Here is a 27,783-nt window from a genome sequence, read left to right as displayed (position 1 = left end):
CGGACGTATCAGTTCAATTTTTGTTTCTGTTAAGCTACAGTTAGAAGAGCTCTTGAAATGTTTGTCTTGTTAAATCAAAGCGAGATTCTTGGTCTTATTCCAAATTTTACTGTGACAAACACATGACATTTTAATAATATATACTCATACCACCTTAAACAAGCGTGGCGTGGTTTTGTCACAGCGTGTGTCTATCTCTGTAGTGCTCTTAAAAATTGGGGTTTTGCATTATTTATGCTTTTTATCTTTTCAACCTGGTCAGCACTGGAAGACAGTCTGTCTTGTAAATATTTCACTCATATATCTCTTTCCCCCACTCAGGATCACGTTATTTATTATTAAATAAGAGATGGCTCATACATCTTGACACATTTTTTTGCAATTTCTTGTTCTTAACATCAGTTTCAGTAAACAGTCGTAAACTCTGTGTAATAATGGTCATCACACATGTACAATCATCTACAATCATATAGGTTCAGTAGTCAGTTTTAGACAAGCATTAGGTGCGTGTATTATCAAGAATCTGGTGATACGATTCGTATCAGGATACAGGGCCGACAATACGATATATTGCCATAAATTGCGGTAAAAACAAGGAATATTTTTGTAGTATTGTCGAGTACTTGACTGTGATGATGCAGAATTTACAGACCACATGACTCTTGATAAAGTCATGACTGCTTTCCTTTGTTTTGAAACCAAAATATGTCCAAACATCAACTTTTAAAAGCTGCTGGAATCGAATGTATCCTCTCATCCTTAGTTATCGCAGGGATCTGATAGGATTTCATAAACGGTGTGAATATTCCATGTTAATTGTAAATTCAAAAAGAGAATTATTCTATTTCACAATAAATATATTGTAATATAAACCATGACCTGTATATACATAAACTATGGTACAAAATAAAATAGAATTTGAAAACCAAAAAAATAAAAAATAAAGATTCAAAATCGATACAGTGCTGTTAAATGTCGTTTTAGTGTCATGAACGAAATATCACAATATACTGATGAATCTATTTTTTCTTACACCCTTTGCAATCATTCATATTTAACAAATTACACCTATAGTTTTATTCATTGATTGATTCATGATTGTATAGGTACAATCATACCATTTTTATTAACATCAAACATGTTCATATGTATTCATTCAACAAAATGTAACGTAAACAGTTTTAATCTGTTTTCAAACTATTTTCACTTAAATAAACAATGTACAACTGTTATCAAACAGCTGATCAGACAATATATTTACAGAGATTAAAAGGGAGTAAGGAAAAGAACAGTTAGCATCTCTTGTTTATACTTTTTCACCGAACAGAATATTGACTTCATACTTGAATTTATGTTAATTTTCGTATATGTTCATTTGTTAGTAATGTTACATAATGGTACTGAATTTGTTGATAAAATCAAATTCTCATTGTTAATTAAATATATTGAAAATTACTAATAATACTTAAGATGTTACTGCTTGATTTCCTTCACACATGCTCGTCTTTATTTAAAATATTTACAACTGAATGAATTGTTTAAAATGTTTTGTTAATTTCGTTATACACTGAACCCAATAATGGTTGACATATTTCCGACTGCATTGAACGCGGCTTCTGTCACGTGACCAGCTGTCTCTCACTAGCCTCCTTTTCCAGGAAGTGGAATGCTGGACAGTTGTGTGACATTATTCTGATGATGATGGAGGATGAAGAGTTCGAGTTTGCCGAGGATTTGGAGGCGATTATGCAGCTGACCCCGGAGGTGCAGCAGGCGATAGAGCAGGTGAATAAATGCGTTTTTCTAGACACCGATGCTAGTCTGCTAGCTAGCCACCGAGGCTAGCTGTACTCAACACAACCTTTGTTATTGTGAATAAACTAGTATATGTTATAATCTCCAGGCGTGTCCAGTTTTATTATTGTTTTGTGACTATAATCCTACATTACTTTTTTACTCCCATTTCTCCTTTCCATTTATCGTTATTAACATGTTTTGAATTCAGGAACAGCTGGTCTGTATGTTAGCTTTTATGTGACTGTTTTAATTCAACTATTTTGTTTCATGTTGGAAAAAAAGGGTCATAATGTGTGGTTTAAAACCTGTGTTTTAACATGTAGGTGTTTCCTAGTCAAGACCCCCTGGACAGAGGGGATTTTAATGCAGTGGAATACATCAACACCTTGTTCCCCACAGAGCAGGTACACAAGTGTTTCTTTTTCTCTTTGGGTTTAAAACATGATAGACTTCACATAATAATAATAATAATTGTAAAACATGTTTGGATTAACATACTGACAGTTGACCCATTACGTTTCTGAGTCAGGAGAGTAAATAAAAGAGATATTGTGCACAAATAAATGATTAAAAGTGAAAAGGGAAAATGAGTCATCTTCTTTATATCATCATTATGAAAATAAGGAATAAGATGTGTACAAGTAAGCCGATGCTTTAGCTGGAAAGTGAACAAATATATTCTGTAGAAGAGCCTGTATTTGTGTACTTTGCATCGCCATTAGGTGGCACTGTAACTGTAGGTCACTGTCCAAGAAAAAGTCAATATTTCTTTCTCTTCTCAGTCATTGGCAAATATTGATGATGTGGTGAACAAGATTCGTCTAAAAATAAGGTGAGTAGGAGTCAGTGAAACGTTGAACCGTATTACACATCACACAAAGCTTTTTTTTTCTTTTTAAAAGAAAAATAATTTTCTGTGATGGTTTATATTTTTTAAGGCGCCTGGATGATGATATCAGAACGGTGGTGAGAGGACAGACCAATGTGGGCCAAGATGGCAGACAGGTAAGATTAACTGCACTAATGAAGAATGGGTTGTTGTTTTACTCCACTCCGAAAAAAAAGGGTACAAAACAAGGTCGTTCTCAATTTATTTATTTTTGTGTGACACTGCCATATTATTAAAGAAAGCAACTGTTATTCCTGATAAGGTTGCTTTTTTTTTTTTACAGCAATTTCCTTTCCTGAAAAAAAAAAAAGAAAATGACACAATCCAGAAAAACATGTTAGTGAACCTCATCTGTTCTCTCCTCTTGCTGTGCTATATTCGTGGAAAAGGACAGAATGACTCAGATTGGTCCTCACAGCTCAGAATGCCCCCCATTATGGAAACCATGCCAGAGGAAAATATTCCTGTATATTTTATTAACTTAGAGTTGTTTCCCTCTCTTGCTACAAAACAGGAAAAAAAAAAAAGGTCTGCTGATTAAATCCAGACTCGTGTCTCTCCTCAAATGCTAGTGGTGTAAAGTGACACCTGATGTGTGTTCTGACAGGAGGTGTGTGTTTGTGTCGAGCGTCTGGCCCTGTGGTCCCGTCCTTCCCATTTAGCTTCTGTTCACTATGTGGAAACACTTGAAAACTTAGTAGACTGGCAGCATTCTTGGCTCGTACACAATAATATGGTTTGTTTTTTCCCAAAGCCACAAGCGAACATTTCCAGAGGGAGAAACGTGGGAACGAAAAAGGGGTGTGATTAAGACGAATGAGCAGCGTGCAAAATCCAAGATCCATTTACTCATTTATACAATTTGCTTTGAATGGAGCGACATACGTTACCAGCATAATTTTAAATTATGAAAAAATATTTTAATTATTGCGTAGGGATTTAGCCAGTGAAGGAATTGAAGCATATGTTGAGCTTCCCTCTGTGTTTGCATCTCAATAATGAATTATAAATGGTTTCTTATGCAGCAAAAATGTAATCATTTTTCTCTCCCACATGGCTTTGAAATGAATGTACATGATGACTTTGTAAATGTGCATACATTTGTTGTTTCCCCTTAAAGTGGTAACAATTTTCAAAAAATCATATTTTCTAAACCAGCTAAGGAAAATCTGCAGCGCGAACCACTTAAAGGACTTCACGACCCATGTTTTTCGATTCTTAACATATACACAGGATATCTAACCGTCTATTTCCGTCTCACCTCGTGTTCCTTTGGAACAAGATCAATACAATATCAGCAGGGGTTTAATTCCCTGGTTCCCTCGCCAATCCTTCCCTGCAGCCTGTGGACCTCAGCTTAAGTCTGAAGCGGTCCGACATCAAAGAAGATTCTTCCATTTTAAAAGTTTAAAAGCTTCTTCAAAGGTGCGTTTCAGATGAAGGTCAAGGTAGCCTTTACGTTGTGTTAAATACAGAGATGGAATCTAGATGGTAAATTTGGAAATACTGATGGTAGAAGAAAAACTAAATCAAATGAAACGGTCTAAAAATAATTATAATTACACTACTGAGTAGATAAATCATAAAAAATATATTTAAAAATCAGGGACTTTTTTGGTAGCAAGCAAAAATCTTAGTTAATTAATTTAATTAAATCATAATTGTTTGAGTAACATTGAGGCAGCATCTGCAGAATATTGGGATGAATAGCTTGGTGCCTCCAGTAAGTGTCTCTCCTGCACCACCAGCTGTTCACATTGTCAGTTTTCATTAAAGGCGGTTGTAAAAGCAGAAGATTTAAGGATGTTTGTTTACACCTGTCTGCACACCGCTGATACCAATAAAATGCTTCATAAATGAAGTTGAGGCCTGAGAAGAAACAGAACCGATCGATCGATTGATTGATCAATCATCAATGTGATGCTCCTTGAACTAGAAATTTAGTCAAACAAATATACCAAAACCCTTGTATGTCTGCACACAGGTCATTAAGTAGCAATATTGGGATAGTAAAAGCAAATTAAAACATTAAGAAAAAACCCATTCAATTGTATGTGATTGGTAAAAGCGATTGGTTCTTATAATGGAGCATCCAGAGGAAGGTGAAGTGCTATGGAATTAAATGTGTGCCGTCAAACTTTGAATATAAATTCCTAACACTGAATTTTTAAAGCATCATAATAAGACTTTGAATTTGAAAAAACTATCAAATTTCAGTGCAAAAAGTCAATGTAGAATAAACTATAAATGTAAAATAATATTCAGTGTAAGAAATTTGTTGGAAAAGAAATTCATTGTTATAATTCGGGAACCAAAGAGAAGGACATTACGCTGCGACATCATGCTGTCCGTCACATCGAATAAAAGATATTACTTGACATAATGCACATCGAATTTCTAATACTACATTTTTTTTCCATTTTCATTGATTTTCTTTTTTACATTGAATATTTTTACACATTGAAGTTACACGTAATTTGTCATGAAAAATGTTTTTTTCAGATTCATAGTTGATTTTGATGCTGTAAAAATTCAGGGATTTATATCTAAAGTCCGATGGCTCACAAAACCTTCCATGAAGTTCTCACAGAAAATCAATTGGTCGACATGAATTTAATATATTAAAATGAATTGGCAAAAAAAACATCATCTCCAATAATATTGAATTACTGACGGGATAATCTGTCGTTGTTCTTTTGTGTCGCTTATTTGTTTTACAGTCAAATTACAATCCTAAAATGCTACGCTAATGAAAATATGTATTTATTTTTTGACAATGATTAATTAAGCGACTAATTCCCGTCTATTGTGTGTGTTCAGACACATTGAAGCACTAATCCTATTTTCTTCCTGAAGTTTCCAGTCCAGTTACTGTCCTGCAAACATGATTAAATATTCCCCTAAAAGCTTGAGATAAATGTTAAATTATTCATGTGATTTGTGTTTATTTCGTTGTTGCTGCCACACAATCTCATCGTTTGAATGAACGCTATTCGAGTGGAACACGTGCAAACACATAGAGACGCACACTGATTTGTATAGATGCCCAAGAACATCCGCAGACCTCTTCTCTTGAAGTCACTGGATCAGAGGAGCGTTAATAGAAATTGTTGGGCGGGTCCTCCTGTAGAATTAGCCTAATTCCAACATTTAATGCAGATGTCAGCAGAATAATCAGATCCCAGCCTGTTTTAGATTCCAGGCTTTTATCTTCAAAGAGTTTTGTCTTTTCCCGATCTGTTTCTTTCATTCTTTTTATCGTCTCATTAGCTCTTTGTAGTATTTAGAACATTCTGCTCGCTGCATTTATGTGTTTTTAAAATCTGGGTCGGCATGAACACTCTGTACCCAATTATTTTGTGACTTTTTTTTCAGACCAACCATTTCATTAAGTCAAAATATATTCAAATGTGTTGACTGGTATTGTTTATGTGAGGCTCTAAAGCTTAACAACGTCACAGAAGTGGTGTTCTTTTCCATTTATAATAAGACGACAAGAAGCGTCGGCACGCTTGTTTCTTCTCAGGGTCGACGTTACACTTTTTGAGCTGAAAGTGATGCCTTGTAAAGTGTTCAACAGCTTCTCTGTCGCTGGATCACTTAAGTCTGTTATTCTTAAAGGAGCCCTGTCGTGCCAAAGCCATGTCAGCATCTTTAAACAACGATGTTGGCTTGATCGCTTTCATGCTACCTGGCGTGTATTCAGAAAAGCCATTTTGCATATGGAGTGTCCTGAGGAGTGATTTTCTGTAAGTACAGAGAATTAACTGCGTCTCCAGAGGATTCCCGTTCTTTACAAAACCATCTTGGCGGAGGAACACATGCCTCTTATTGCCTTTTCTGAGGATATGCTTCGGGTACGAACGCAGATAAGATCTTGGGCGAGGAGGCGCCTGCTGGGCAATGGTCGCTCCACTTTCCTTCAGGCTAAATGCAGGAAATGATTACTAGGAAACCAGATTGATGCAGCTGAGTCTGGTCTCTATGGATGCATGCGTTCTGCTCAAGACCCCCTATGGGAAACCTATGTAAAGAGAGCTTTTACAAATTCATTTTTGTTCCTAATGTATATAAAATATTTGACTAGAATATTTTATACATGCATCCAGTTATTCCAGAAGTCACTTCACTAAAAGAACTGTTGTTTTATTCATAATATTCCATTTAACCATTGTGTTATCTCGGTGTCAAGGTGACCTGAAGGCCCGAAAACGTTTTAGTTTTTAGTATCACTTGTGTTATCTCTGGGTCAAGGTGACCCGAAGGCCCGAAACATGTTTTTAGTATCACTTGTGTTGTCTCTGGGTCACGGTGAATGACTTCCGCCACTGCATATGTATTCGTTTTTAAACCTTTGGGTCACATTGACCCTAAGGTAACACGGTGGTCAGTCACCTTGCAAAGTAAATGTTTACCTGCGACCTTTAGCTAAACTATAGTTGTTGTTTTTTTTGTTGTTTTTATTGTTGAGTGTTGATTGTTGGATCCAAACTTTCCAAAGTAAATTTAATTTGTTGTCGTTCATTGTCATTGCAACATATACAACGAGATTAAGGAGGTGTGAAACAATTGGAGCATTAAAAAAAATGTTAAAGTATTATCATTAAAATGCAAACGATTAACTTGATTCTTTCAGTGGAAACTAAAATCCGACGCTTGACTGCAAGTAGAACAAACGCACATTAAATTGAAGTACTAAAACGGTAGATTGAATGAGTTAAGAATTGAGTTCAGTTGAAATTAAACTCATTAAAGTTTCACTGCATTCAGTCCACCTTAGTAGAAAAAGTCAGTCATTTATAAAAAGATTGTAACTACAACTTTCCTTTAAACGGCACTCTCAGTAACGGTGACTGGAAATCAACCTCATTTATAAACACAACGTTGTTCCTCAAGAGGCCTTAAGTGTCTTTTTTGGGAATGTTGACTAAGCCTTTAACTAAAGAAGTGTGTTTAACTCGGAGGTGCAGGAGCAGCTTCACTCGCGCCTTTTTCATATGTTCTTTCTTCAAATGGTACTTTGATGGAACCTATTTTAAAACGTTCAAGCAGGCGAGACAATTAACAAATGTACGTCTAACCTACAAAAACGGGGATAGCTGAGGTCAAAACAATAAACGTACCGGAGCAAACCAATTTAAACTGGATACATTTCTGCTGTGAGCTTAATGACATTCACGTTCTATTAATCTAATTTGGACTGTATGGCAGTTAATTACTTATAACCGTGCATCACCGCCGTGTAATTTCTATGGTGTGTGTAAGACAATTAAAACAAGCATATCTATGTAACTACAGCTATTGGATTCCCATTGTGTTGTGTCATTATTTTTAATTAATATTTTTGAGATTTGAATGTAATTAAGTATCGAGCTCATTAAACCACAGGGTTGGTAGTTAAATGTTTAAACTGTATTTTTATTTGGTGAGGGGTTAATGTCATAACGTTGTGTTCGGTTCACACAGGCACTGGAAGAAGCCCAGGTGGCCATACAGCAGCTATTTGGAAAAATTAAAGACATAAAAGACAAGGCGGAGAAGTCTGAACAAATGGTGAGAGGGAAACGGCCAAATGGGAGCAATTTTAACAAGCCACGTTAATTTCCCAATTTGTCTTGAATTTCTCTCACTTCTTTAAACATTTACAAAGGTCAAGGAGATTACGAGGGACATAAAACAGCTGGACCACGCTAAGCGGCACCTCACCACGTCCATTACCACGCTGAACCACCTGCATATGTTAGCAGGAGGTGTGGACTCTTTAGAGTGAGTATTAGTAAGACCAAGCATGATCTGCTGCTCAATAGTATAGTTGAGGTATGATCATTTTTACGATGATGTGTTTTTCAACGACAAAAACGTCTCACCAATAACTGTTCCACAGATCTAATTTAATCGTTTTTTTATGAGGAGAAGTTTTAATATTAATGAAACGATTTAATTTATACAACAGAAACTGCTCAATAATGATTTTTTTTATCTGGTATACATGTAAATGTATGTCTGTATTTATGGGTGTGAAAAAATATCTCTATTTAAAAATATATCTTTTTTTTTGTATCAACATTAAACAGCATTCAAATATAATTGTATTTTTTGTTATTGTTATTTACTGATTATATTTCCAAAAAAGTGTGTGTCTCTTTTTAATTTACAATTAACAAGCAATTATTTACGGCTCGATGTGCAGTTAAACTTCCGGCCTCTAGTCCTACGCAGCTAAAGTCCTGCGAGATCCCGGCAATGACTGAGGACAAGAGGATACGGTTGACTCATACAGCTTTTAACAGGAGTTGCGTCAAGAGTCATGTGTCTGGAAATATTACAAATATATTCCCGATCCTACAGTATCACAATTAATTAATAGATAAAATAATCGTACCGTTCTTTATATACACAGTATTTATAAATGATATTTTTCATATTTATTTTTGGAATTACAAGTTATTTTCTACTGTAGAAATGTATTTATTTTTCTATTGTTTTTCTGTTTTTGCTGCTGAAACTTGAATTTACGGTCATTTTTTAAATCAAAAGTAAAACTATTAATTATGAGATTCTTCATTGTGGTTCATTGTGGATAATGTATTTATTTTTTAATAATAATTCACAACCTAGTATGACGGGTTGATGTCTCCATTTATTCTCCAGAGCAATGACCCGAAAGAGGCAATATGGTGAGGTGGCCAATCTCCTGCAGGGGGTGGTCAACGTGCTGGAGCACTTCCACAAGTACATGGGAATACCTCAGATAAGACAACTTTCTGAGCGGTGAGTGAATCGTCGATATGCAAGTTTTGCTCATCAATTATCTGTTTTTTAAAGTCTACTTGCTGATGTTAAGTTTTCAGGAAGCAGATTAGTCGTTTAAAGCTGAAATGCCTCATCTTAAAGTCTTCCAAAAGGGGAACATTGCGAAAATCATGTGCACATTGTATCCTGTATGCACGCATAGTTTCTAGACAAAAGTAAATGCCTCAGCTGCATGCAGGAAGGAAAAGCCATTGAATAGAAGGCGTCTGAGCCAGTATTTCTTCCATTGTGAGTCTTTCGACGGGTGTGTTTGCGACTGCGCTCGGCTCATCTCTGTGGAAAGTACATCCAACCGAGCACATATTCCAGATTGTGTTGTTGCGTGTGACATCGGCGTTAGACAATATGTGAAAAAACATTACACTGTTTGCTTGTTCTGGGCCAAACTCAACTTTCTCAATATCATCTGATGCAGGATAGTCAGAGTGTTTCTCACAGATCAGGCGGATTATATATTTTCCATCAACAACAGATCCAGGTCGAGCAGCCATTGATCAGTTTAATGTTCGAGTTCAAAGAAGCAGTGATCCCATCAAACCCCGAGAGTCTGACCTTCTGTTCTGGTTTAACCGAGGTGTGGCAGGCAACATTCATACCAAATGACAGCTGCACGGAAGAAGTGACGTTGCATCAGGAGGGAAAGTGGTGGAGAGGGTGGTTGGAGGTGGGATGTGGGGGGGGGAGAGGGGGGGTCAAGATGTAAATGCTGAGCAGCAGGATGCAAACAATTAGTTTTAACTGAGACTGTAATAGAAAGTGCTAATTATGTTGATTCCCTTCAGGGAGTTGAAACTAGAAACCTTTGCTAAACCGTGGGATACAATTTAAAAATGGGATTTCACAATTCACTTAATAGAAAAACAAAAACATCAGGGATGGATAAAAACGTTTATCCACCCATGAATATTTTGACAGCAATCTGACTATATATTATGTTCAATTCTTTATACATCTTCAAATTCCTAATCTTTCATTTCTATTTTGCCATAGAAAATTAGTTTTTTCCATACCTTCGACCCATAGTTATTTTCTGATTCATAAAATATATCCATTCAATTTAAATGTATATAAAATATTATATATTACAAATTACATTGTTTGTTTAAAGTTAACAACTTTTTCGTCCTTGTTTTCTCTACCATATTAAGCACTTTTTTTTCATCCCTTCTTTCTTTTTGCTAAAAAGTGTAGATGCTTTGCAGGTTGCTACAAATGCTGTAAACTGATCTTGAACAGTGAGCAAATCCTGGCTCAAAGACGCATTTTAATTGTCATTACAAGAGAAAGGACCAGTGTTTCCAGCTGTGTGTCTCAATCCTTTCTGAGGCACAAACCGTTCAGGTTGCTGTTATATCACCAGCCCATTCCCACAAGCTGCTCCACAAGTTTATTACACTTAAGGTCAGAGGTGGCGTTCAGAGTCCAGTTCCTGGCATGGAGTCCTCTCCACTCCCCAAATTCTATTCTCACCACAAGGCAGACAAACAATACCAGCATTAATACAATTACAATACTGTTATATGTGGTTGGGTAAATTTAATAAAAGTACTTTTATTCAACATTTTCCCATCAGAGACGTTGTCCTCTATTTTAGAGGAAGTCATTTACTGTTAGGAAAAGTCATATAAAGCAGGGAACGGCTCCACTGTCACCGTTTCCAATGGAACTTGATTGAACAATGATTGATTGTATTTGATGAGCTAGTTTCTCATCAGCCTCTGATGTTTTGCATCTGCCACTGAGAGTGTGGTTTTGAGGGATGTGATCCCCACACAGTTCACAGAACGAGTTGGATGCAATGCATCCATCTGTCTCTCTCCTACTGAGATGAGTCACTTTTTAGACAAAACTTTTCTGTTTTTAATTGATGCTGTTGTATCAAAAACGAGACTCTGCCCTGTCTGTGATTTTGGCTTTGAGAAAAGGTAATTGGCTAAATGGATAATAAGCAAGTAAATTTTGGTATAAAGTCTGCCAACTGACTTGGCATCTGTCTGTGATACACTCGTTTATTCTGGGTGATTGTCATAGCTCTGGGTGATGTCCTAGGTTAACCTCACCTTCTTAAAATGAAGGCGCTCCGAGACATCTGTTCTCTCCCGAGTAGCAAACGGAACTTATTTTACAAACACGTTTCTGTCTTATCTTATTCCCTTTGGGTTTTCTTGTCCTGCTTCCAGTTTACCTACATATTGACTTCCTTCTAAATCTGTTTATTCCATCAGACACATGCCTGGAAGGTGTTTGTTTTTTTTGTCACTGATTAAAACTTAGATCTTCTCATGTTAAAATCTGGCAATTAGGAGCATATATTGTGTGTTTATAAATAATAAAGTAACTTCTGAAATGTGTCATTCTGTGTCTAGAGTCAAGGCAGCTCAGAGTGAGTTAGGAACTCAAATTCTGGCAGATTTTGAAGAAGCCTTTCCTTCTCAAGGCACAAAGGTAGGAATTTATTTCCCATTTTTCAAATTTTAATCGTGTATTTTTGCTTCCATTTTGTCAACATGTTCAAATCCATTCTTCCAGAGACCAGGTGGTCCTAGTAATGTGTTGAGAGACGCCTGTCTGGTGGCAAATGTTCTGGACCCACGTATTAAGCAAGAGATCATCAAAAAGTTTCTAAGACAACATCTCTCCGAGTACCTGGTGCTCTTCCAGGAGAATCAAGATGTGAGTTAGACTTTTATCTTTGCACAGTCGAGTATGTTGAAAGTAAAAAAAATATTTTTCTTAGGTTGCCTGGTTGGACAAAATTGACCGTCGCTATGCTTGGATCAAACGACAACTTGTGGAATATGAAGAAAAATATGGCCGGATGTTTCCTGCAGAGTGGTGCATGACGGAGCGCATCGCAGTGGAGTTCTGCAACATTACCAGGTACAGCACAGACCATTGGTTTTCTAAAAGGCCACAAAAGAAGCTTGAACTGTGTCTGCCCTCATCAGGATAAAAATCAAAAAGTGTCCACTGGGATATTTAGCCAAATGATTTGATTTATCTGAGAAATCTGGTGTATAATGTTGGAAAAAACGGCAACACAAAACACACAACTACGTTTCTTAACTTGATAAAATTAAGTTGCTATATTATTTAAAAACAAGCATATTTTATTGAAAAAGGTTTAACATTTTATGATAAAATATAAACAATGTAAAACGTTCATTATTTTGGTCAAATTAAATGAATTAACTGAGAAAACATGTTAGTCTTAAGTTATATTCTGATGAAAAATAAAGCATGATGTCATTTAGCCAGAAAATACGTTTTACCCAATTCATCAATGGGTTTATACTTTTACTGTTTTATCTTAATGTTTTTTTTATTATGTATATAGAATTTATATTGTTCCATATTGTTCACTATTGTGCTGTTTTTAATTTCAATGCCATTTTTAAATGACTGTTTTTTTAATGTCTGAAACCTGCTTTATAATTAAGATTATTATTATTATAGTACTGTATTCGATAATTGAAAAAAAGGAAATCTATTACGTGGACATCATTTTTATTAATCGTGAAAGTAGTACACAAATAATGTGTCTTTTATTAATATATTTGTAGTAATATTAGTTATAGTAATAATCAAATAAATTACAAATAGTATTATTATTATTCTGATCTATTGTTTGCAAAGTAAATATAATAAACCTACATATATTTAAATAAATATAAAAAATATTTTTTAAATTGACAGACTATTGATTTATTAATTTTATTCATTTAAGGTTGCAAAAACACTTCCAAAAACTGTGACTACTGCGTGAAAACCTCATAAAATGTTACTTAAAATCCTAAATAACTTTTATACAATAATTTAAATTTGCACGGGAAGCATTGGACAGACTGAAATTAGGTCAAACTTCACATATAAAGTTTGCAGGAAGGACTCAGCGTGACATTTTTAGTTTGGGTAACCTTCAATTGACGAGGATGCCCCAGATGGGTAGTGAACTCGCACTGACATGACTCGGTTACATTCTGCATTGTTTGTTTCCTGTATTCTGTGGGGTGCAACAGTCAGTGCAGGAATATAGGCCATGAATCTGGGTCAGTGTTCCTTCCAAATACTCTTCCTGTTCACCTTCAAATACATGCAGACAAACATGCAACGAATAACCAATATTGATCGCTCTTGTGTTTTCCTCAGGGTTGAGCTGGCCAAGGTGATGCGAACAAGAGCGAAGGAGATCGAAGTGAAGCTTCTTCTCTTTGCCATTCAAAGGACGACGAACTTCGAGGGCCTGCTGGCCAAGCGGTTCTCTGGATGCACTTTGACGGATGTTCCTGGAGTAAGTGAACGCATCATAGAATATATTAAAATTTCACAAAACATGTATTTTCAATAAAATGCAATAGATGATGACTATATTTCAACATTCAAACTTTTATTCATTTACCTGTGGTGATAAAAAAAGATATGATGAGCTTTGAGGAACATGCCGTATTAGTGTTAGGCTGTATTGTTTATGGAATGTAACATTTCTAAAGAAAATGTATACATTTATTACAAATATTTCACTTTGCTTGGTTTTCATGTAACTAATGTTAAAGGGTGTAAAGTGAGAAATGGTTGAGCCTGTAAATGTAGGTCAAGTTATTGAAGATGTTTTAACTTCACACAGTGAATTTTTGTTTTACAGCAGAACGTTGCATTTAGTAACACAATCAGTGATTGTTGTAATAAACAAATTTTGTAAATCTAACCTTTTTTTTGCTGGTCACAGCAGCAGAAAAGGCCCGAAAGCCCACTTGAACCTACAAACCCCTTTCTGGAAGAGGAACCGGGCGAGGGTATGGGATCAGAGAAGGATGAAGATATGACCAAGGTTGGATTGTAAATCTAAACTCTCACGCTAATTTTCTCCCGTATTATATTTCCTTAAGGTTGTCTACATTATTGAAGTGTTCATCATAACAGTTTCGAATAGTCGAGCATTTTGTGTAGATTCAAAGTGAACTTGTTTGGAAACCTGTGATTAAAACCAATTTGCTTTTCCATTTTTCCATATTTAAAGCCCAGGAAACCCAAAGCTCCAGACAACCCTTTCCATGGCATCGTGTCCAAGTGCTTTGAGCCACATCTATACGTCTACATCGAATCTCAAGACAAGTAAGCAACACACGCACACGGTCTGCCACGCACACGTAATTGTGTTGAAACACAAAGACCAGGTTATTTGTTCGGTTGGCACACGTTGCTTTTTTCCATTGCAAGCCTGAACAATCAGATCCCCCTCCACCTTTAATTCTGTTCCTCTGCCTGTCTTTCCATCTCTACGCCGACGTCTGACTCCAGTGTGGCAGCAATGTTTCCCATTAGCTGCTCGACCACAAACGCTTTAAGATCACCCTGAGTGGTTGAATAAGTGCTGTAGCTGCAAGTCTGCCCTTTTCATTGTTACCTAAATATTCCCCTCGTTATTTGAAAACTCCACTTTTTCTATACATTTGATTGTTGTCCCTTTTTGTCCTCTCAACACTTTTTTTTAATACTTGTTCATTGACTATGTCCCACATTGACCTCTCCCCTCCCCCCAGTCACTGCTGATTGCTCCAGAAACAGAGGCCAGTTTTAGGAGTTTGGAGCTCACATGCTTCCTTTGTCTTTTGGATTTCTGGGGCATTAAATGGCCTTCTATAGTTTAGGAACACAACCAACCTATTCTCCCCCCCTTTTCTGTTCAGTTCAAAAGCCTCAAACAGGCAAATCCCAGATCACCTTGTTCCCAGTAGGTTGGAAACAGTAGCTTGCTTGTTCCTGGTTTGGCTCCGAGATTCAGTCGGGCAGGAACATTTTTTACTATCAGCACGACTGCGTGGATGTTTTCTTGTTAAGTCAATTGGCTGCCTGCAGAGCGTCCTTTGAACCCTGAGTGGTTTACAAACAATTTCACATAATTTACTGACTTGATGCATGTTTTTCTGTTGCCAGAAATGTCGCCATTTTAAAATAAATATTGCATTTTCCTCGTCAGTTTAAGGAAAAACAACTAACATGTAGACTAGAACTCTACAGCTAACAAACACCTATTTAACCCAATAATGGCATGGTTTTCACAGCTCAGGTCTTAATCCTTGTCTTATCTCAGGGTCAAGGTGACCCTAAAGCAAATGTGTTTGTGGTATCCCTTGTATTGTAAGTAAGTAAATTACATTTGTAGAGCGCTTTTCCAGACCAGGGTCACAAAGCGCTTAAACAATCAAAACAAAACTCAATAAAATATATACTTAAAAGATCAAGATAACACAGAGAACAACACAGGAGTCTCAGAAAAGTTTCTGGGTCACTGACATCTCTGGCTTCCAGAAATGCATATGCAGTGGTGGAGGTCGTTCACCTTGACCCAGAGACAACACAAAGGGATACCACAAATGCATTTGCTTTCTGGCCACCGGGTCACCTTGACCCTAAGATAAAACAATGGTTAAAAAGCATTCAATTATAAATCCAAAAATAAGGCCTTAATTGACATCAGAGTGTGTTGTCTTATGGACAAATCAACATTTTGGCAAAATGTGCCTAAACCTGTGGAATTGATGTGTCAGTTTCCAATTTTGGTAGAGTTGGTGGTGAATTTAATAGTATTTAAAATGACTTAATAAGTCTTGTAGTAGTCCTAAATAGTTTCACCATCTCGCCTCTATTAATGGACATATTCACTGCTTCCTTTTGCTTGGACACCCTTGGATGTTTCTTTTAGAAACCACTGAAGAGAGGAACGCTCCACTAGAAGTGCCAGATGTTGCCTTCAAGAAACCATGTTTCCTTTTCAGCCTGAACCAGTGATGTATGATCTTACAGTACGTGTGAAACGGTTTGTTTCCTCAGGAACTTGGGGGAACTCATCGACCGGTTCGTGGCTGACTTCCGTGCCCAGGGCCCACCCAAGGCGGGCACGGAGGAAGGCGGAGCGGTCCTTCCAAGCTGCGCCGACCTGTTCGTGTACTACAAGAAGTGCATGGTGCAGTGCTCCCAGCTGAGCACCGGCGAGCCCATGATTGCCCTCACAACCATTTTTCAAAAATTCCTCCGAGAGTATGCTTGGAAGATCCTTTCCGGCAACCTCCCTAAGTAAGAGTGATTTGAATCGTTTTTCCTCGTATTGAATTTTCATGGTCAAGGTTATGTTTTGTTGGCGTTTGGGATAACTTGTATTATACGGGGGAATTGTATTCCTCGCACACAAGTATTGCTATTGTTATTCTTCCTTCCTCTTACCACTCCGCCGTACAATTTAACCCCAAATTCTTGTTGTTTCAGTTAATAAAATAAAGTCAAATTGCATTTTTTTTAAATGAATTAATTACATTTTAACATGGTAGAAGAATGTGATGTTCATCATTTTATTTTAAAAACACCTAAAGAAAAAAGTAAAAAATAAAAATGTTTTGGTCGTACGTAGTCTATAAAAAAAGGAAAGTAATTTGTTGAATTGTAAACACGTAAGTAAAGTTAACAAATACTGTTGATTGAAAAGTCAATACTATAAGGCCAGAAGTCATTTTATATCAAAGTCAATTAATTGTTGATATTTTGACCTTTTAGGAGTTTAAGGTAAGATAACGTTTATAAATATATTATTTATCTCAAAAATTGTTGAGAGTTCTATAAGGATTGAACTGAAATTGAAGTAAAAAGAACGTTTTTGATGTTATCATGATTAACATATTGAGCCTCCAAGAATAAAAACACAATATTGCAGTACTTCCTGTTAAATATATATTTTGTTTGGCCCCCTTGTGCGATAGGTTATCAGAAATATATATTTTTCCTCCTCCTGTGTTACTCATTGTTGACCAAAGTGGCCCTATATCTCTCTAATATACGTGTTTTCCTCTGTTTAGGTCGACTAGTACCAGCGGGGGACTCACCATCAGTAGCCTGCTGAAAGAAAAGGAGGTCTCCGAAGTAGCCAAGTTTACAGTTGATGAACTGTGTCTTATTTGCAGCATCCTGAGCACCGCAGAGTACTGTCTGGCTACAACACAACAGGTTCTATAATCCTTTCAGTGTCTCACAAAAGTGTTGTGCTGTGTGACTTTACCACATTTTTACTTGTGGATTTATGTTTTAAGAAGTAAAGGGTGAACTATAGGACAGAAAGTTGCAGTTATTTTAGTTGAATAAAGATGGAATGTATGATTATGAACAGAATTCAGAATTTATTTGAAGGCTAGATATATGCATCTCTCTGTCTCTAAAAAAGTCATTAAAATCTCTAGTTAGAACTCTAGGATAGATGGATGGACTTTAAATTGGATTCCATTCAATTATTCAGATGTTTTAAATTCAACACAGTCATTTCTTTTTCCTGCTCGGTGTAATGAAATAGTAATGGAACCTCTTTTTTTCATATCGTGGTTCTTCAGCTGGAGGAGAAACTGAAGGAGAAAGTAGATAAAGTTCTGGTGGAGAGAATCAATTTAACAGGGGAAATGGACACGTTCAGCACGTAGGTGATATTTATGTCTGTCACTATCTTTTTACTCAAGTATTATTTCAGATTTTTCATTTGAATCTCCCTGTCCAGTGTAATCTCAAACAGTATCCAGCTCCTGGTCCAAGATCTCGATGCTGCGTGTGATCCTGCGCTGACAGCAATGAGCAAGGTATGACAAGGATAACTACGACTATAGATGTAGACCAAGAAATGCAGTTGAATAAATCATGTTGGAATCGAAACGCCATCCACGACACAAATTGTGTCTTGTTCCCTCAACGCTCTCAGATGCCGTGGCAGAGCGTCGAGCACGTGGGTGACCAGAGTCCTTACGTCACGTCCATCATCATGCACATCAAACAAAACGTGCCGATCATCCGAGACAACCTGGCCTCTACGCGCAAATACTTCACGCAGTTCTGTATTAAATTCACAAAGTAAGTGAACGCACAACCTTTACACGTTTTTCTTCAATACTTTCTAAGTTAATTTTTTCTGCTTTTCAGTGCTTTCATCCCAAAATTCATCAATCACCTTTTCCGCTGCAAGCCTATCAGTATGGTGGGGGCGGAGCAGGTAAGTTGAGGAGAATTAAATCCGATTCAGCGTTGATTTGTAATTCTTGCTTTGCTTTTATTCCGATTAGCTTCTTTTGGACACCCACTCGCTCAAGACGGTGCTGCTAGATTTGCCTTCCATCGGTTCCCAGGTGCTTCGTAAGGCGCCTGCCAGCTACACTAAGATAGTCGTGAAGGGGATGACCAGAGCAGAGATGATACTGAAGGTGAGGTTGACCTTTTGACCTTTTCTTTTTAACAAGCCACTTCAAAACAACACTTTTTAAGAGCGCTTAAATATTATTAAAATATTAGCTGTTGTTGGTTTAGTCGGCTTAAGAGATGGATGAAACAAAAGTTGTGTAATTTGGTCCGTAGCTGCTGAAGCTTCACGAAGCAGTGTCATTATTGTCAGAGTCCACTAGATGGCGGTCTCTGCACTATTTTCCTTTGTTTTGAGCAACTGTTATAGTGAAAGATCACATCGTTTTTAAACAAACGGCGCCATCTACTGATGTCTGAAAAATATGACACTGTTTCATGAAGCTTCATCAGCCCATCACTAGTAATAATTTTTGTCGCTGGTTTAGTGGCCTGTTAATCATAGCAGGGTAAAGTCTTAAAGGCAGTACAGTCATGAATCTTTAAATTAGGCGTTTTTGCATCAATTAAATATTTTAACATTTATGTATTTTTAAATAATTTTACAATAGTGAACTAACAAAACGTGACACGGTTGCACTCAGGATTCTCACAGCAGATGCATGTCGATAACGCGGTTTATGTAGCAACTTCAGAAAGAGACGTTTGCTTGGGGCAACATAGGAAGTGTGTTTCGTCACGGCTTAAATCGCCACTAGACTACAATTGCGAGGCACAGCCTACTTTGTGCAAGACTTTTTTTTAAACCCAAAATCTCCATTGGACTAAAAACGTCCTCTTCTTCATCTTCAGTTGAACTTGTCCCTAAACTTTTACACTTTTCTTTTTTCAGTTTTGGTATATTTTTGAGTTCAATTTAAAAAATGCAATTAAAAAGTGTTAAATAATTTAATTTGACTTGCCTTAAGCTGTGGAAAGACCTTTATTATGTTCAATGATGAACCCTCTTGTTAATAATATTTAATTTTGAGTTATCGGAACAAAAAAATTAACATAAAATAGTGAGTTCGTCAGGTGTTGTTGCACTTATCCCATCCTCGCACCAAATCTAGCTGGACATCAGTTCCCTGAAGCACATTATCCTTGTAAAATCATGGCATTTTTGGTTATTTTTGGTCATGGCAAACCATCATAATTTGATGTAATAACCTCCCACTTTTCAGCACCTTTCACCTTTACTCTGGCATTTTATGTCATTAATGAAGGTACATTTTCAACTTAATTGACACCATGCAGTCTCGGAAATGGTCATTATATTTTACGTTCAACATGATTAATATAGTTATCTTTAATACTATGAATTTGTGTCGAAATTTGATGCAAAGTTAAATCATTCACACTTTATTTGCCGACTTAAACCTTCTGGTTTTATTTGGTAGCTGCTATACAAGTGTTTTTGTTGAAATTCTTGCCTTTTTTTTAACCAAAAAATGGTAAAATGTTGTAATATCACTGCACTACGTTTGATAAGTGTTAATAATTGTAACTACAGGGTGAAAAAACAGCATCATGTTGGTGAAAAGTTTAAATGTAATAAGAAAATCCAGGGATGCAGAACCACATGAGTTAATTCTCCTTCAGTTCTACATTTCTAATGGTGAGTTGGAAAAACACTCATGTGTAGGGCCGAAAGGTTCCTCTAAACAGTTTACTCTCCACTTATAACCTCAACCCTGTGCTGCGGCACTGACTGATTGACATGAGTTGAAGCAACCCTTCAAATTCTAAACAAGTGAAAGCTGAACTTAAACACAGTATCAAAGTGGACCTTCTTAATGGTCCACTTGTGCGATTGAACATGTGTAACAGACGCTTTAACAGCCGACATTTCATTCATATGTTGGCCTTTTAAGGTTTGAAACCTTAGATAAGTCACCTGTTTGCTTGAGGTTCCCTGATCTTTTTTTGGGGGGAAGAATTTAACTTTAACACTGAAGAGTCTCTTCAAAGTTTATTGACATTATACAGCACTTGGAAGATGCATATTCTCCACAGACTCCGGCGCTAAGATGGTACACAAAGAAAGTTTACCAAGTACAAGTGGCAGATTTGTGGGGGTTTATTGTCTCTACAAATGCTTCGCTTTTAGTGTTTTTGTAGCTATATCGGCAAGCTTATTTTATTTAAAATGGCAGTAAAGTGAGTTTTCTGATTGTGTCTGTTACTTCCTTACATCAGCTTATTACCTTGCTTTTTGTCTGAATGTCCATCCTTTTGTTCCATGTGAAAAGAGCAAATCAACTCACTTTCTTACTTTCAAGCAGTAGAAGCCTGATCTAAAGCCTCTAAAGGTGTAAATAAGCATTTGTACGTAGCCATGTGTCCGTTCATAGGAGCAGTCTATCACGTGTGTTGGCCATGGAAGTCAAAAACCTAATGGGACCTTTGAGAATAATGTTATGTGACTGCCACAAATAAGGCCCACCCTAATTAACTACCCTGGGAGTGTAAAGAAGTGTTCACACACACAGCGCATACCAGTCTGTCTCTTGGCTTTGTGTGGACTCCCTGGAGTTCTTTCCTTCCTGAACACTTTGTGGTTCCACTGTCTTGATGTTATTTGCACAGAACGATGGGCCCTGATGGAGCCTGGCCTTTCTTGCGAAGCAGACACCGTTGAAAGCCACTTAGAAATATACATATAAAGGGATAATTTAAAAAAAAGAAAAAAAAGTGGTTCTTCTTTTCCATTTAAACGTTAATTAAATGGTCAAAATCTCACTGGAATAAAAAAAAGCTCTTATCAATGTAGGACATTAAGTTCAATGACGATTTGAAAGTATGAGACACCAAATATGACATCGTTAGTCTTTAATAACTCAAGAGCTCGGATAATAAGAAAATTACAGGGTTATGTAGAAGAGGCATCTTTTAATCCATTAACAGAACATCCAGGGATCTTTGTGGTTAGTTGCCTCCATTACCGTTGAACTTCTTTTTAGTCTTCATTCTTTTATAAATCCAGTTAGGTTGCTTGAAAAGTTTCAAGTTACACTCTTGAGTTCTGACTTGAAATTAAATCTGCTCTTTCATAACCACAACAAGTGCAGCGCATTGTGAAACTGGAGCGCTCGCATTGTTGGAGCTCTTGTTGAGATTAGGGAAAAGACGTGACGGCGTCATCGGCAACCATGGTTTTTTAAGAGGTTATTCTTGGCACTCGTGAAAAAAATCATTCATTGTGCTTTAATTTCCAAAGTGTTTTTCAGCACTATTCAATCATCTTTTTGGGACCTTGTAATTATTACTTTAAAATGTCGGAGGTGAAGCTACATAAATTTGTAGATATGTTTTGAGTTTTTATACCCTTTTTTTCAAAATAATCCGACAACGAGCTGCATGTGTCCTGAACATAAAAACATTAAGTATTAATAGTTATAGTGTTGGGTTGATGAGGCTTCATGAAACAGCTGATGAGGTATCATGATACTGTGTCTTCATTTTTAAGGCCACTAGATGTCACTCTCCTTTATGATCTTTGACTTTTATCTACTAATTCATTTAAACCATGCATCATTTTCAAACTGAGAGCGTTATGGTCTTACAAAATAAGGACACTGTATCATGATACCTCATCAGATGTTTCATGAGGCCTCATCAAGGAATTACCAGTTTAAATTAAATAAAAACACAACTGGTTGTTTCATGAAGTATAGTAGCAAAGAGTAATAAAAGTTAATTTCGTAGAGGTAGACGAAAGATTTGACAAGTGTTCCAAATATATTTTAAGTAAGATTAACAAATAATGTAATATTATACAATATTCAAAAGCAAACCTGGATCAGCACTGTAAGTTTTCAGACTTAAATATTTAAGTCTTTCAGTTACAATATATGTGAAAAACACTGTATGATGAGTTTTGTAGACTTCACAATTGAAACGTTGGAATTTCTAAATATATTTAAAAACAAAACGAGAAAAATATTGTATTTCTTCTTACTTTCTCTCTGCTTTTAAAATTGTACTGTTGAAAGCACATTCACGTCTGGCACTTGCGTACGAGAACATTGAGCTGCCAACTTGTTTCTAAAGGGTTAAAAGAAAGTGATTTAGAAGAACTGCAGTGAATTTCTTTTGGGGGGTGGGGGGGGGGCAGCACCATTTCTTCTCCCATGATCAGGCCATGTTGGTGTCTGGAGGAATGTTTGGAACGGTTTATAGGTAAACAGCTGTCTTTTATGTTCGGAAAAGATATTGAAACAATTAGCATTTTCCAGACCAGAAAACACTGAATGTAGTAAATAATTGTGTTTTTATTCATTCGTTGTTAACAAGCAGCCATCGTCGGACAGGTCGGGCCCTTGGATGGTTAGATCTGATCCCAGAACGGTTGTGTTGTCGCTGTTGTAACATTTTGTGAACAAATCGTTTCATGCGTTCGTGTTGAAAGTGCGCTGGAAATAGAATTTTCTCAAACCCGACCTGCCGCGGCTAAACATTTTTCTCACACCTTTTTCTAGCTCTCTGCTGCTGTCGTGTTCATTCACATGTGGGCCGTGAAAACCCCTGCCCTCCCTCTCTCCGTTTTATGCCTGTTTTCATTCTTAAACTCGCCTCTAACATTTTTACAAGGTCCCCGCAGGACTTTCTTTTGGCCTGGCTCCAGGACAATTGCTTTGTAAGTCACTGGAGAGAAGCAAAAGGTCTCACACAATTTGTGCTGCTGCTCAGTTCTCTGGTGCTGAACAGTTATATATTTAAGTTTTATTTAAAAATGATTAATGCATCTGTTGTGACATTTCATTTTTCAAACATTTTATTTTCATTACGCATTAAGCTGTATCAATAAATAGGGCTGTGTATTAGCAACAATACATATCAGGGACAACAATATAATATATTGCGATATATTGCAATACTGTAGTAACAAGGATGTATTTGCAGTATTGTCGAGAACTCAACCCTTGTGTTTCAGAATTTACAGATCACATGACTCTTGTTAAAGACATACTTCCTTTTATTTCTTTTAAAAACCAAAATATATCGAAACATCAGCCTTAAAAGCTGCAAGAGTCACCTGTATCCTCTTGTCCTCAGTCCTCGATGGAAAATTGCTAGATTTCATTGTTCCTTTAGCTAAGGAGGACGTAATGACTGCTGCCATCTAGCGGCCGTGAGTTTAATTGCAACACAAATATGAACAAACACCATCAATACTTGCATAATAATTGAAAATAAAAAATGACTTTTATTTTACCAAACTTTATTAAAATGGTAAAGATAAATGAACAATGAAAATATGATTTAAATGCAAAATAAATTCAGTGCTGTTGAATATCGATGCATTATTGTGAAAAAAGTATTGTGATGTATATGTGTTTATATATTCTCACAAACCTATCAATAACATAATTTTGTTGTGACCAAAGTTCCTTGAATAATGAACAATAAGCATCCAAATATAAAAACATTGTTTTTTAAAAAAAAACTCATTTTTGATCTTATTTAATTTTTGATATTACACATTTTAAGATTGTTCACCTGTATTTTAGTCTTCGAAATATTCAAAAACACCTGGTGTTCCGGGATGGTAAATATAACCTCAAAATGTCTTTAAGCTAGCAGGTATTTCATTCATTTCCATCACTTTAAAAAATATATAATTTATAAATTTATTTTACCTTAGTTCACAAGGTGGTATGGAAAAGCTTTTTAAAATTGTGTCTGAACTGGCTGGCTTGAGACCTTGGCTCCTGCGTGTGCTTCAGTGTCTTTGTAAAAGACTTACTGGGTGGCGTTGACCTAAAAATAGCATCAAAGGTTTTGAAAATGGCTGAAATCCTTACACCTCTAATCTCGTCCGTCCCAGAGTCTTTCCATTCCTGCAGCAAATCTTCCCTCATTGAGAAGATTATTGACTTGGAAGTCGCTGATGCTGTTTTAGTAACCGTTAAAGACAAATCATAACATAATCCTCCAGCAGCAGGTCGCGTCTGCAGCACCTTCAAACTGCTGCCGGTGATCTGCGCTCATTATTCTCCCCAAATAATTACCGGTAAGGCTGATTCTTGCTCAGTCATCCGTGGAATAATTGATGCGTAACAGGAAAGCAACCTGCAGAGAGAGGCAGCTTAATATAGAGACGTACTCTTACATTTGGTTGCAGTGAAATCTATTGGCTCTGTCAGTTCAAGACCCCTCCTGCGGCTCATTTGAGCCGTGGCCACCACATATGGGATCGCTTAGAGATCTCCGGGGTCAGCCGCGATGGCTCACAGAAAGCCGGGCTGATGCTAACATTACTGCTTTTTCCACAGGTGGTGATGGCCCCGCATGAACCGCCCGTGGTATTTGTGGATAACTACATCAAGCTCCTGGCTGATGGGAACCATGAGACCTTCCAGAAGGTCCTGGACATGAAGGTTGGTTTGCTAACGGGAATGTTTTTTTGGTTGCAAACATGGATTTAATCTTGCAAAACATAATTGAAGATGGCGGATTCCAAAACACCAGTCCCTCCACACCTCATTTCTTCGATTGTACTTCCGCGTCCAGAAATGTAACAACAAGAAGGCATTAAGGATTTTACAGGAGGTTACGTGCAGTAATAGCAGAGCGGCAACTTCCCTTAATGGGCTGCTCGCACAAGTCCGACTCACAAACTGCCGTGGGTTATCATTTGTGAGCAGGATGTGGTATCTCAGCTCGCTGCCACACAGCAAGTTAAAGAGAAGCGAGAGAGTTGAGAATTCGACTGTCATGCTGAGACATGGAATGTAGTGGAAGATGAATTGCACTTTCTTCTGAGTCAGGTTGAGAGAAACGCATGCTGATCTACTGTTCTAGCTGATATTTTTAACCAAATGAATGTCATTTAAATGTAAATAAGCTCAATAAAAAGCACAAATCCGTAACTTTCAAAACAAATGAACATGAATACAGAAGTTTAAAACTATACATTAGCGAACTTAAATCTCGTTACAAGTTGTCTAGAGCTTCCCGTTATTTTTTTTCCTGCACATCTTTGATTAACAAGATGTCGATCAAAATTCAAACAATGTTTTGGGTAATTTCTGTGTGTTTTGCTAGGACCGTGGACCATTCTTTCTAAATATGTTTGACAAAGTATACTTTACATAAGTTATATTTGTTATGCTTTCTATTCCTTAACCAGCTGACATTATGAAGTCAGATTGGGTGCATAAGTCCCACATACCAGTAACATGAGTACGCATTTGAAGTACGGGTACAAATCTCAATGCTACGAGTGTTGTGGAATATATACACCCACCTTAGCGGTGATTGTTGTGTAAAACAAATCTGTGACTCACACCTGCAGATTCAAGAGGTCGTGTTTAGTCATTTGTAGTCGTACACTTAGAAAATATAGTCAGTTTTTGTTTTATTACCACTACAAGTCTTCAATTATGCATGCATACTTTCTGGATTACTGTGGGACTTGTGCACCCGTTCTGACTTCATACGACGTTGGACAAAAATAAACTTATCAAGCGACGGGCCACAGAATATCATTAAACCGGCCATAAATGGCCTGTGAATCATAGGTTTGAAAATATTCTTGCAACAATAGTGAAGTATAACTTGATCTTGTCAAAAAGGAACAACATGAGATTTGTAAATCTTTTTTTCTATTAAACAGTAAAATAATGTTACAAATGAATGACACTTAAACACTAAACTAAATAATCCATCCCATCTCTGTATCTATGCTACTCAGCGACGTAAACAAGTGAAACCAAACTGATAAGCAACACAGATTTTGGTGCTTTGTTTTAGGTTCAGTAGATTTTTTGGGGGAAAATACAAAGACATTTATACAGACATTGTGGACATGATTTATGCCCATAATTATACTGAACATTTGACAATGGAAACACATTTACAAGCTCAATTCCACTTTATTTTGGACAAAGTTTAATGTGTTTTTATTCATAGTACCAGCCAGGTTTTATAATTATTGACTGTTGGCCAAATTTACTTTGAACATGCCTTACGGCAGACAAGAAAACTAGACAAAGAAACTAGAGTCGGCGAGAGCTCTGGACTGGTTACAACAAGAGTCTTGTGTATTTGCATCTATGCATGTTCGATTGTATGCTGACGATGGTGTTCTGTATGTGTGTGTGTCAATGTGTGACGATGTTTGTGTTCAGAAGAAATATACTCATTTTCTATTGTCACACGCTTATGTTATTTCAGAGAAAATCAATTTTCTTCTTTTAAATGAATCACCTTTTAGTCGGTAATAATAAATTGACCGTGATTCCTCTGTGCGGCCTGGTAATAAATGTCCCCCGGACCAGGGGTTAAGAGCCTTACGGGGATGATTGATAGTGCAAGTAATGGAGTAGCTAAGAGACTGAGTGAGTGAATGAGTGACGTAGCAACTGTCAGTGAGAGGGTGAATAAGCCATGTGTTTTTTTCGGATTCTGTCACGGCTGATAACGAACCCATGAACTCCCCTCACAGGGTTTGAAGCGCAGTGAGCAGAGCAGCATGCTGGAGCTCTTCAGACAGAGATTGCCCACGCCTCCCTCAGGGGCCGACGGCGGCCCCTCACTGTCCTTCAGCACACCCACCCCGGAGCAGGAGTCGTCCCGCATACGCCGACTAGAGAAGCTCATCAAGAGACTATGAGCAGAGACTCGATATACCAGGAACCTTTCGGCGCTGCTTCGTCTTTCCCGCGTCGTCTTGCATTATTAGCCGCAATTTGTTGCCCCGACACTGATTCCTGTGCCCGGAGACGTCGGCTCACACAAAATGAGGGAATATCAAGCCGTTAACTCAATCCTGCGTCTGGTGGCCTCTCTCCGGGAAAACGAATGATTCCAGGCTGCCTAATTAAAGTTGACGGATTCTAAAGTATAAAAGGACGACCAATGCCTCGTCTCGCCTGTTTTGATTCGGAGACTTGAAATTTGCATTTTTCTCCGCCAGCCATTAGTGCCGACATGTGGCATCAGTGTCGGGTGTTTCTACGACTTCGACCAATCACGGAAGGATCCATAAATCATGTGTGTTTCTGTCATGAATAACATGTACATATTACATCACAAACTGTATAATGTAACATGAATTAAGAGGATTTGGAAACATGGATTCTGTTGACAGTCATGTAGGAAATATTTGTCAGTATAAAACCTCATAACTACGATGA

The 27,783-nt window shown here is 37.1% G+C and overlaps 1 protein-coding gene across 1 annotated transcript; it reads left to right on the top strand.

The window, feature by feature from the left end:
• Positions 1-1,655: 1,655 nt before the first annotated feature.
• On the top strand, positions 1,656-27,780 carry vps53 (VPS53 subunit of GARP complex). The gene is made up of 22 exons (XM_087796286.1): positions 1,656-1,785; positions 2,121-2,201; positions 2,580-2,629; positions 2,736-2,802; positions 8,153-8,239; positions 8,337-8,452; positions 9,338-9,457; positions 11,866-11,944; positions 12,029-12,172; positions 12,237-12,379; positions 13,649-13,790; positions 14,226-14,327; positions 14,517-14,611; positions 16,331-16,573; positions 17,347-17,494; positions 17,872-17,954; positions 18,033-18,111; positions 18,231-18,379; positions 18,449-18,518; positions 18,589-18,726; positions 24,919-25,023; positions 27,093-27,780. The coding sequence occupies exons 1-22, from the start codon at positions 1,696-1,698 to the stop codon at positions 27,258-27,260; spliced, it is 2,499 nt and encodes an 832-aa protein (XP_087652412.1). The 5' UTR covers positions 1,656-1,695; the 3' UTR covers positions 27,261-27,780.
• Positions 27,781-27,783: the final 3 nt, after the last annotated feature.

Source organism: Callionymus lyra, chromosome 7 (genome assembly GCF_982586985.1).
Source record: "Callionymus lyra chromosome 7, fCalLyr1.hap1.1, whole genome shotgun sequence".
NCBI classification, from domain to species: domain Eukaryota; kingdom Metazoa; phylum Chordata; class Actinopteri; order Syngnathiformes; family Callionymidae; genus Callionymus; species Callionymus lyra.
The sequence above is the reverse complement of the archived record's forward strand: the minus strand, read 5'-3'. Positions and strand labels throughout refer to the sequence as shown.